This window comes from Strigops habroptila, chromosome 3 (genome assembly GCF_004027225.2).
Source record: "Strigops habroptila isolate Jane chromosome 3, bStrHab1.2.pri, whole genome shotgun sequence".
NCBI lineage: Eukaryota > Metazoa > Chordata > Aves > Psittaciformes > Psittacidae > Strigops > Strigops habroptila.
The window spans coordinates 54,882,012-54,894,014 of NC_044279.2; the positions used below are offsets into that span (position 1 = coordinate 54,882,012).

Sequence of the window (12,003 nt, forward strand, 5' to 3'; positions counted from 1 at the left end):
TCAAAGCCAGAGACTGGTGAGCATATACGTTTTTAGTGACCAGTGCTTGTTTCTGGAGGGGGTCCTAAGTCTGTGGAGAGAAGACACGTGCAGGCTTGGCTCCATGACCGACTGGCAGAAGATACACTGTGTCTGCAATATGAAGCGGAGTCGCAGAAGCCTGTCAGTCCGCGCTGCATCAAACGCATCCACATTCGACATCAGGTTCCTGGCAGCCAAAGTAATAGTTACCCCCAACACAGTAGATCTGGGGAAAATCCTGATAGCAGACATCCATAAAAACCCAGTGACTCTCTTAACAGTGCTCTTTATTTTTGCCGCCTACTTTCTTTTGTCCCTCTGGGCCATGAGAAAGGACAAAGCTGACAGGGCCAGCAAAAACAAGATTGTAGTTCTGCCGGACAATGACCCCTTTGACAAAGTGAGCTTTTTGGTCACTTTATACACAGGCAGTCGCTGGGGAGCTGGAACCACAGCCGATGTCTTTCTTCAGCTCATTGGCCAGAGCGGCATGAGCGACGTCCATTGTTTACGGCAGCCATGTTTTCCACCGTTCCAAAAAGGAAGCATGGACTGCTTTCTGTTAACTGCTAAGGAAGACTTGGGAGATGTTTGTTCCCTCAGAGTCTGGCACAATAACAAGGGCCCATCTCCAGGCTGGTTCTTAAGCAGAGCCAAAGTTGAGAACATGTCCACTAGGAAGACCTGGTTCTTTATGTGCAGGAAATGGCTTTCACTCGACAAGGGCAATCGCTTAATAGAAAGGACATTTTCCGTCACAAGCCCCAACACACTGCTCCCCAGAATGGACTATTTTCTGATTAAACTTGCCAACAGCCTGACAGAGGGCCATCTGTGGCTCTCCATTTTTGTTAACGATCTCACTGGCACTTTCAGCAGGCTCCAAAGGTTGTCTTCGTGTTTAGCAATATTGTTATTAAACCTGCTTGTTAACATCATGTTCTTTAACGCTACGAAGAACGAAGAATCTCCAGTACACCTGAGGTATCTGAGATCAATAACACTAGGAATTGAATGTGCTTTGCTTACCATACCTGTGGAAATGATGATAATTGCCTTTTTTAAGTATTCCCAGAAGGAACCTGGGAACCCAGAAGGAACCTCATGGTGTGGTTCAGAGGGTCCCAAAGGGAAGCTCACACCTCCTGTCTGGAAATCGTAAGAACTCAAAGGACCGCTTGCAAAAATTGTACCTCTCAGCACAATCGAGGAGTATTAGTCCCCCAGAGACCCTTCCTGGTCCCAGCAACTCACAGAGCCCACCACGTTCCAAGAGAATGGGAAGCAAGGGAGCTGCCCAAAACTGGAGGAATTGCATGGTTCCTGAAAGAGATGCAAAGGTAATTGGAACAGAAGAGCAGGCGAAAACTGTGTGTTCCCCTCCAGCGGCTGAAGCCTGCCAGAGAAGGGCACCATCACATTCCAATTTTAGTAAGAACTACGCAGAAGCAGGGGGCAACTCTCAGGAAGAAAGGAAACCACCAGGCACTGCCTCCACGCTCCTTCGCAAGAGAATGCCCATCGTTTTTTCTTGGTGGTGTGTCTATGTCTCGTGGGCACTTGTTATAGCTGTAACTGGGCTATCGTCATTTTGCATTGTGCTATATGGTTTGTCTTACAGCTATCAGACTTCACTAGAGTGGCTTATAGCATCTGCGGCCTCCTTTATCGAGAACGTGTTTCTCCTTTCAATTCTAAAAATCAGTTTTTTCTCAGCTGTGAGTACAATTCGCCCAAAACACTGCGAAAACATCCCATGGTTAACTCAGGGCAAGGGTTGTGAGTTTATGTTGGCTAGAGGCACAATGAGTGCTGATGAGATGAGAGAGGCGCACTTGAAACTCGCTGAAGTCAGAGGCACCAAGCACTATAGGCCTTTAGAAGCCGATGATATTGCAAAAATGCAGAAAAGAGCAAAAATTAAAGTCAAGGCATTTATTTTCACCACAGGTTTCATCACTCACCTTGTTTTTTTAACACTGCTATTAAATTTTGCCTATTCCGCTGAGAAAGCCAACAGTTTCTACTACAACCGCTTCATCCATCACCAATTCTCTCCACAACTTTCCAGTGCAGATAAGCTAGAAGATATCTATGTGTGGGTGAAAGACGTGTTCTTGCTTTTGGTCCACAATGACATTCAGCCAACCTTTCTTCCCGAGAGCTGGTCCAGAATCATCGGATTGCCCCGGATGAGGCAAGTGCGGGCTAAAGGGACTGAGAAAAAATGTTTCCATCCTCACAGCTTCCTAAATAACTCTCTGATCAGCAAAAGCCACTGTCTTCACAAGTACGGCAGCGACATCCCAGAGAAAGGTGACTATGCCGGCACTTGGACAAGAGTTGCCAACCAGTCTGTTTCCAGGAACCTATGAGTCTCTCAGATCTTCAAGACTTCTGTTTACTTTGCATTACCTAATGAATCAAAAAACAACAACAAAAGCAGTGACAAAGAGCATGAACTTCATCGCAAAGAGAGCCCTCAAAGGACTGATCAGTAACTAGCCCCTGCAGCCAGACATTTAACCCTTGGACTCAAAGATGGCTTAGAGTTAAAAGAAGGCCTGACCGCTTTTGAGGCCCATAGAAAGGGCAGGTGAGTGCTTATGGGACCAGAGCCTCGAATCCTGTGCTCAGTTCTGCACCCCTCACTGCAAGGGAGATGCTGGAGCGGGTCCAGAGAAGGGCAATGGAGCTGGTGAAGGGTCTGGAGCACGAGTCTGATGAGGAGCAGCTGAGGGACCTGGGGTTGTTTAGTCTGGGGAAGAGACGGCTCAGGGGGGACCTTACCACTCTCTACAACTACCTGAAAGGAGGTTGTACTGAGGTGGGGTCAGTCTCTTCTCCCAAGTAACAAGTGACAGGACAAGAGGCAACAGCCTCAAGCTGCACCAGGGGATGTTTAGGTTGGATATTAGGGAAAATTTCTTCACCAAAAAGGTGCTCAGATATTGGAACAGGCTGCCCAGGGTGGTGGAATCACCATCTCTGGAAGTGTTCACAAACTGTGTAGATGAGGCCCTCAGTGACATGGCTTAGTGGTAGCCTTGGCAGTGCTGGGGTAACGGTTGGACTTGATGATCTGAAAGGTCTTTTCCAACCAAGCTGATTCCATGAATCCACCCCGAGTGTCAGGCTCCGCGGGTTGAAGCAGACGGGCTCTCTCCAGCAGCGCCCTCTCCAGCCGGGGGCTGCCTCTCCGCGCCCTCCCGTCAGCCCCAGCCGGCTCCGCTGCTCTCCCGCCCCAGACCCAGCGGCTCTCCCGCCCTGCGCTGCCCTGCTCTCGCCTCCCCGCCCGGCTCTCGGCCGGGCCCGGGGCTTTCCCAAGGCCCACACGGGAGGACACCGCTCGCCCCAAGGGCGCTACCCCGGCAGGAGCAGGGGCCACGGGCAGAGCGGCCGCTGCGGCAGGGCCCGGCCGGGCGAGCGGCTCCCGTCCCGCTCCTCTCAGACCTGCCGTCACCTTGCAGTCCCTCAGCGGCGCCATGACCCCCGCAGCCAGAGCCCGGCGGCTCCGCGCCCCGCGCCCCCGGGCACGAAGAGGAGGCGGGGCCGGGCCCGGCGCGGGACCGGGCCCCCAGCTCTCAACGGCCACAACGTTCCCCAGTGACCGCGATCCCCCACTCGGTGTCCCGCACCTCACACCGCCATGGCAGCGCTCCGCCTGCTCCTGCTGCTGCTCTGCTGCAGGCCCCAAGGCTCGGGGGTCTCCTCTCCCCGCCTCCAGCCACCGCCCCTGCTGGTCAGCTGCTGGGGCCCTCACGGACAAGTCTTTCAAGGGCAGGACAGTGAGCGCCGGGTCTCATGCCTGTGGAGCAGCACCATGAACCTGCGTTACCAGCCCGCCCCGGGAGCAAGGCCACAGGCAGAGAGGAAAGCGGGGTGGCCACCATCCCCACCCCGCTGCTCCTGGTACCTGAACTCGGCCTGGGTGAGGAACACCTCGCGCTGGTCAGGCCAGGTCAGGCTGCAAACAGGCCTCCTACCGGGCAGTGATCCTCCGCCCGGGGGCTTCAGCCTTCTCACAGTGTGGTGCTCATCTGCCTCATGTGCTGCACCCGAGTGCTTCCATCGCAACGTGAGCATCGAGATGTCTGCCCAGGATATGCGGCTCTTTGTGCTTTGGCCGCAGACACACCTGATCCTCGTGTGGCAGCCAGTAGAGCTGGGCTGGTGTGCACGTCTCAAGAGTGCCGGCTGGCAGTACCGCTTCAGCAGCCAGGGAGGCAGCCCCTCTGCCCTTCTCCTTCCCAGCAGTGAGCACCAAGAGACGCCACCCCTTGATATCTACCCAACAGCCGAGTTGCAGCAGACCTGTGCCACCTACTACAGCTACCGCTTGACTGTGCGCTACAGGCATCCCGGGCTCCACATTGCTTCAATCAGCATTGAGCAGATGCCTCAGATAAGCATCAACCTCTCTCTCAGGGTAGAGCCTGACTTGCTGCATGTCCTCAGTGTCAGCTCCAAACTCCTTAGTGTTTCTCAACAGCCACTCAGCCTCTCCTGGAGGCTTCAGCCCCTTAACCCATGGGCAGTGGCCTACAGACTGGTGGACACACAGGCTATAGGAGGTTGGGTCCGTTCCTACAGTGCCTTTACCCTACAGAGCAACTTCTGTGCTGTTCCCACAGCTCTGAACCCGAGTGAGGTGGTGATGGCCAGCATTTACTTTCCTGTTGATGGAAAGAAGTTTGAGGAATTGACAGGAGAAATACATCTACTCAATGGTACTCTCAGTCTAACTGCAGGCAGGCAAACTCCCACCCATGTCAATCCTCAGCCAGGGAAGACCAACAGTAGCACGTATGTTTTCAGGTACAACCACGGAACATTTTACACAACCAAAGATAACAACAGCCCTATTTCCACAGATGGCCCTAACACACGCACTGTGTTCTACCAACACAAGGGCCTCTCCTACTTATTCTCCATAGAGTTTGTGGCCTTCCATTGGTACAAGTTCAATATGTACCTTTATGTGAGCCAGAAGAGGACTTTGCTTAGGTCACTTGCAGAAAGAGACCTTGAAGTCCACGTTTTCAGCAGCAGCAGTCCTTTTCTGCAGAGCTTTACTTATTTAGTGTGGTTTATCCCTGCACAACATCCAATGCTACAATGTGAGTGGACCTTCCATCTGCAGATTTTTGGAACACAAAAAGACCACCTTCTCCAGAATAGCACATACACATACAGTGATCATGTAAGAAATGCCACACGTTTTGTCCGTCGCTCTGCTTTACCCTTTGATGCAGAGAAATACACAGGGTTTGTGGCAAAAGTGAACTGTACCAGAAGCACACTTATACCAGCTCTTTTAAGAGCCAGAGTCAACAACTATGCTGCAAAAACCATAGAAGCACCAGTGTCTTGCCAGGAAAAAACCTGTCAAATACACAGCGTGTATATACAGAGACCTACTATTCATAGCTCTGTCTTGCGCCAGAAAAGGGCATCAACTTTCATCCTTTCTGCCAAAGTGATGGCAGATTGCACAGTTGTCAGAATTATTAAACCCTTCTGGCGAGTCTATCCTCTTCAGGACTTCACAAGTATTCCGGACTGGACAAAGCCAATGAGCATTTCTTCATTAGATGGTATAGAAAAGATAGTCTTAACAGTTCCCAGATTTGCTTTAGATTATGGGCTGTATTTGTTTAATTTCACTCTTGAGATAATCGTGGCTGCTACCAAAGAAGTCGTCAAGGACTCAGATAAGATTTACGTTCTGGTTGAGAGAAGCAGTCTCGTGGCAAATATTGCAGGAGGCAGATTCCGCACAGTGGGTTTTTATGACAACTGGGCTCTCAACGGCTCTGCATCCTATGATCCTGATTCATACACACAGGAAGGACTAGGGGGAATCACATTTACTTGGTACTGTACTAAAGAGGCATCAGACTACAAAAACATGAAAATCAGCCCGGGAAAAAAGTGCCATCCAGCCCAGAGTGACTTGAAATGGTTAAGATCCTCAGATCCGGTTCAAGCAATGCCACCAGAATCCCTCCCAGGAAACGCCGTGTACTACTTCCGTCTAGTGATTCAAAAGGATACAAGGATGAGTTACGCCGACCAAACTGTAAATGTGCAGCCCGGCTCCCAACTCTTCCTGGATGTGACATGCCTCGAAAACTGCGGGAGCAGCCTTATTCCAACAGAGAGATTTACCTTGTCTGGAAAATGCCTGAACTGTAGAACACACAACCAGCCAGTCTACTACTGGTCCCTTTTTTCAGAAAACTCTACAGAAATTAGCTTTGACTGGTCTTCCAGAACCTCAACGGGGAGATATGGGACTTACCTGTCTATACATGCTCTGACTTTTACAAAGACTGCACATCAATCCTACATACTTCTGTTAAAAGTAACTACCTGGGATGGTAGGTCCTCCATCTACAGGTATGCATTTAAGATAAATATTCCTCCTAGGTCTGGCAAGTGTACCATCAACCCTCGCTGGGGTACTGCCTTTCTGACAAAATTTGTTGTTCAATGCAGTGGATTTTCTGACAGCAATTTACCTCTGACGTATAAAGTGATAGTAGCTTCTGACAAAACTACCAAAATAACCTCTGTGGAGGAAAATACATTTGGCATAATTATGTACTTTGGTTATCAGCCTAAAACTCCTCCATCATTTCTCCCCATTGGAGCACCGTCTCAGAAATACACCTTGACACTTTACGTTCAAGTCCACGATTCCCTTGGGGCATTTACCCAAGTGAATTTATATGCCCGCGTGCAGAATCCAATTGACAGTCGACCAGTAGCTGTTGTGTTTCATGAACTGCTGGCCTCAGTAAGCGGTTTTAGCGCACCAATGACATCTTATCTCCAGACTGGAGATTATTTTAGCGCAGGTTATTTGGCTTATCTGACAGCCTCAGTCTTGAACTATATTAAAGCCACACCAACCATCCAGCTCCCTAATGCTCAGTTTCGGGAAAGGCTGATTAAAATAGCCCTGAATATTTCAGTTGAAAGCATAATGGAAATCAACCAAGTAGTTGCTTCTCTTTCTCAAGTCACAGAAAACCCTGGTGAATTGAACTTTAGATCACAAGACCTTGCCGTTAGGAAACTGACAGAAGTTACGGGATTGCTGAAGATACAGAGGAACAAGCAGCATTGGTCCGAGGAAGCAGAAATTCAGAGTAGTGGAATACTAACATGCTTGTCCAACATCCTGAGAGCTGCTCTTCTGCATCGTAGGAATGTCAATGTAGGTGCAGTTAAACAAGTCTTCTCCATCATGGAAAATTTAACGGACATAGTTCTCGAGGGCAAAGTCCCTGGAGAAGCAGATACTCTAATGGAAACAAAACACTGGAACATCACTCTGAAGAAAGATGAAACCTTGAACAGTGTAAATGCTTCCTCTACAACAAAGACCTGCAGGAACTGCTTTTATCCATCACTGAAAAAGGGAAATTATTCTGAATTGCCCCATGCTGCTGTGATTTCCACTGCCCTTTTTGAGTTTGATGAGAACCCCTTCCCCTGGTTGGGTCACACAACAGAAATTGCAACAACGGTTTTCGGGTTCAAAATGGCAGAGACCAAGGCTAATGGGGATCAGCTAGGGATAGTGCCTGATGGAGCAGAAATTACAATTGCTAGAAAGGATAAGGAATCTTCAACTTTTCAGTTAACAATGGGACCTGATAAAACAGAATCTTACACTACTGGAGGATTTACTTTAGAAGTCAACGGAAACACCAAGAGCATATACATCCAGATCCTGACAAAATTAGAAGTTACTTTCAAGGTGCTAGTATTTACAGGCTCCAATGTCACTGATGCTCATCCCATAGCTTCGTTTGCTGCTTCTCACAACATGCCAACGGTTGAAAGCAAAACCGAGACAGCCAGCGCTGACTGTAACATCAAGGCTCCCTATATTATCTGTCTCCCAGAGTCACTGCTGACAGCCACAGCTCAAGGAAGCGGAACTGACACTCAGAACATCTCCATTGTCTTGATGACACCCTATTTTGTAAGGTATCAAAGCCAGAGACTGGTGAGCATATACGTTTTTAGTGACCAGTGCTTGTTTCTGGAGGGGGTCCTAAGTCTGTGGAGAGAAGACACGTGCAGGCTTGGCTCCATGACCGACTGGCAGAAGATACACTGTGTCTGCAATATGAAGCGGAGTCGCAGAAGCCTGTCAGTCCGCGCTGCATCAAACGCATCCACATTCGACATCAGGTTCCTGGCAGCCAAAGTAATAGTTACCCCCAACACAGTAGATCTGGGGAAAATCCTGATAGCAGACATCCATAAAAACCCAGTGACTCTCTTAACAGTGCTCTTTATTTTTGCCGCCTACTTTCTTTTGTCCCTCTGGGCCATGAGAAAGGACAAAGCTGACAGGGCCAGCAAAAACAAGATTGTAGTTCTGCCGGACAATGACCCCTTTGACAAAGTGAGCTTTTTGGTCACTTTATACACAGGCAGTCGCTGGGGAGCTGGAACCACAGCCGATGTCTTTCTTCAGCTCATTGGCCAGAGCGGCATGAGCGACGTCCATTGTTTACGGCAGCCATGTTTTCCACCGTTCCAAAAAGGAAGCATGGACTGCTTTCTGTTAACTGCTAAGGAAGACTTGGGAGATGTTTGTTCCCTCAGAGTCTGGCACAATAACAAGGGCCCATCTCCAGGCTGGTTCTTAAGCAGAGCCAAAGTTGAGAACATGTCCACTAGGAAGACCTGGTTCTTTATGTGCAGGAAATGGCTTTCACTCGACAAGGGCGATCGCTTAATAGAAAGGACATTTTCCGTCACAAGCCCCAACACACTGCTGCCCAGAATGGACTATTTTCTGATTAAACTTGCCAACAGCCTGACAGAGGGCCATCTGTGGCTCTCCATTTTTGCTAACGATCTCACTGGCACTTTCAGCAGGCTCCAAAGGTTGTCTTCGTGTTTAGCAATATTGTTATTAAACCTGCTTGTTAACATCATGTTCTTTAACGCTACGAAGAACGAAGAATCTCCAGTACACCTGAGGTATCTGAGATCAATAACACTAGGAATTGAATGTGCTTTGCTTACCATACCTGTGGAAATGATGATAATTGCCTTTTTTAAGTATTCCCAGAAGGAACCTCCTCCTCATGGTGTGGTTCAGAGGGTCCCAAAGGGAAGCTCACACCTCCTGTCTGGAAATCGTAAGAACTCAAAGGACCGCTTGCAAAAATTGTACCTCTCAGCACAATCGAGGAGTATTAGTCCCCCAGAGACCCTTCCTGGTCCCAGCAACTCACAGAGCCCACCACGTTCCAAGAGAATGGGAAGCAAGGGAGCTGCCCAAAACTGGGGGAATTGCATGGTTCCTGAAAGAGATGCAAAGGTAATTGGAACAGAAGAGCAGGCGAAAACTGTGTGTTCCCCTCCAGCGGCTGAAGCCTGCCAGAGAAGGGCACCATCACATTCCAATTTTAGTAAGAACTACGCAGAAGCAGGGGGCAACTCTCAGGAAGAAAGGAAACTACCAGGCACTGCCTCCACGCTCCTTCGCAAGAGAATGCCCATCGTTTTTTCTTGGTGGTGTGTCTATGTCTCGTGGGCACTTGTTATAGCTGTAACTGGGCTATCGTCATTTTGCATTGTGCTATATGGTTTGTCTTACGGCTATCAGACTTCACTAGAGTGGCTTATAGCATCTGCGGCCTCCTTTATCGAGAACGTGTTTCTCCTTTCAATTCTAAAAATCAGTTTTTTCTCAGCTGTGAGTACAATTCGCCCAAAACACTGCGAAAACATCCCATGGTTAACTCAGGGCAAGGGTTGTGAGTTTATGTTGGCTAGAGGCACAATGAGTGCTGATGAGATGAGAGAGGCGCACTTGAAACTCGCTGAAGTCAGAGGCACCAAGCACTATAGGCCTTTAGAAGCCGATGATATTGCAAAAATGCAGAAAAGAGCAAAAATTAAAGTCAAGGCATTTATTTTCACCACAGGTTTCATCACTCACCTTGTTTTTTTAACACTGCTATTAAATTTTGCCTATTCCGCTGAGAAAGCCAACAGTTTCTACTACAACCGCTTCATCCATCACCAATTCTCTCCACAACTTTCCAGTGCAGATAAGCTAGAAGATATCTATGTGTGGGTGAAAGACGTGTTCTTGCCTTTGGTCCACAATGACATTCAGCCAACCTTTCTTCCCGAGAGCTGGTCCAGAATCATCGGATTGCCCCGGATGAGGCAAGTGCGGGCTAAAGGGACTGAGAAAAAATGTTTCCATCCTCACAGCTTCCTAAATAACTCTCTGATCAGCAAAAGCCACTGTCTTCACAAGTACGGCAGCGACATCCCAGAGAAAGGTGACTACGCCGGCACTTGGACAAGAGTTGCCAACCAGTCTGTTTCCAAAGATGCCAGCAGTTACAATGGGTTCATGTATGAGCCAAACAAGACTCCGTGGATGTATTATTTGTATGGAGATTTGCACACATATGGACCTGCAGGATACACGTTTTACTTCTTCCCTGAAGAAGGAAGATCTAATTCAACAACAAGACTGGATGCTCTACAACAGAACAATTGGCTTGATGAAAAGACATGGGCTGTGATTGTTGAACTAACTACATTTAACTCAGATGCAGCTCTCTTTTGTACCATCTCAGTCATATTTGAAATGTCTCATTTGGGGATCATCAAACCAAGTTTGTCAGTCCACTCTTTTGCGCTCCCCATTTTTAATCAGCAAACCAAAGCTCAGATGTTTGTGTCTGCAATTGTTTTTGCCTTTCTGATCATTTACATTGCAGATGAGCTTCATGTCATAGGCCGAGAAAAAAAAGACTATGTGAAAAAGATTTCCAACATAATCAACTTTGTCTTAAAATTGGCATTCCTCCTTCTTTTTCTTTTAAAGGGCATAAAGTTTAAGATGGGAGCAGACGTAGTTAAGTTTTACTTACTTCACCCAAATGATTTCATTTCTTTTCATGCAGTTTCTCTTTTAGATCAGTTTTTAAGGGGTACGATGGGCTTTTTAGCATTTCTTGTAATTTTGAAAACTCTAAAATATTCTCAGTTCTTTTACGACGTGCACCTGGCACAAAGATCGCTCTTGGCAGCCCTTCCAGGAATCTCCTCAATGGCCGTCATCGTGGTGTTGTGCTTCTTTGTATTTATGGCTTTCGGCTACCTTGTCTTTGGGCAGCATGAAAAGAGTTACAATAACATGATTCACTCAGCTCAGACCATAGTCTCTTACTGCGTCTCAGCTTTCAGAGATACCGCGTTTTCATCCAACAGGCTGCTGGGTGGGCTTTTCCTAGCCTCTTTTGTGGCGGTGATGATCTGTGTCTTGATCAATCTCTTCCAAGCTGTCATTATGTCTGCCTATTCAGATATGAAACAACCCGTATATGAAGAACCATCTGATGAAGCACAAATGGTTACTTTTGTATTGCAAAGGCTCAGAAGGATATTTTATCTTCTGATCTGCAAAAAATCCAAACCCAGTGAGACCGACCTTTTTCACAGGGCAGTCTATGGGCAGCCTGACAGAAGACGTCAGCGACATTTAGGACTCAAGAGCAGAAAAATACATGGAAAGAAAATGGTTTATCTTGTCATATGAGAAAGGAGATACTAGTTTTGTATTCAAGACCGCTTTATTCTGTAATACTCGTATTTCAAATAATCGTTCATGAGTAAATTAATTACTTTTAAGATTTTTTTATCATTCATCCCCTCACTAGTGCTTGGGTTCACATTTTCTCTGGGCTATTCTGCACCAATTTCAATGGCACTTGGCTGTCACGGTGTGGGGGCTGACCCTGGCTGGCAGGTAACCCCCCCCCTGCTGCTCGCACACTCCCCTCCCAGCAGCACGGGAAGAGAATCAAAGGGCACAAGTGAGAGAAAAACCCGCTGGGGGTTGAGGTACCAAGAGTTGAAGAAGCAAAGGGGGGAAAAACCCCAAACCCACAAGCAATGCAAAGCCAGTCACTCACCACTGGC

At 48.0% G+C, this 12,003-nt stretch overlaps 1 protein-coding gene across 1 annotated transcript; it reads left to right on the top strand.

Moving 5' to 3' along the window:
- Positions 1–3,670: 3,670 nt before the first annotated feature.
- On the top strand, positions 3,671–11,675 carry PKDREJ (polycystin family receptor for egg jelly). The gene has a single exon (XM_030480511.1). The coding sequence runs from the start codon at positions 3,671–3,673 to the stop codon at positions 11,618–11,620; it is 7,950 nt and encodes a 2,649-aa protein (XP_030336371.1). The 3' UTR covers positions 11,621–11,675.
- Positions 11,676–12,003: the final 328 nt, after the last annotated feature.

Excerpts from the sequence above, each read along its gene's own strand:
- PKDREJ (XM_030480511.1), top strand. The coding sequence starts at position 3,671 with ATGGCAGCGCTCCGCCTGCTCCTGCTGCTGCTCTGCTGCAGGCCCCAA.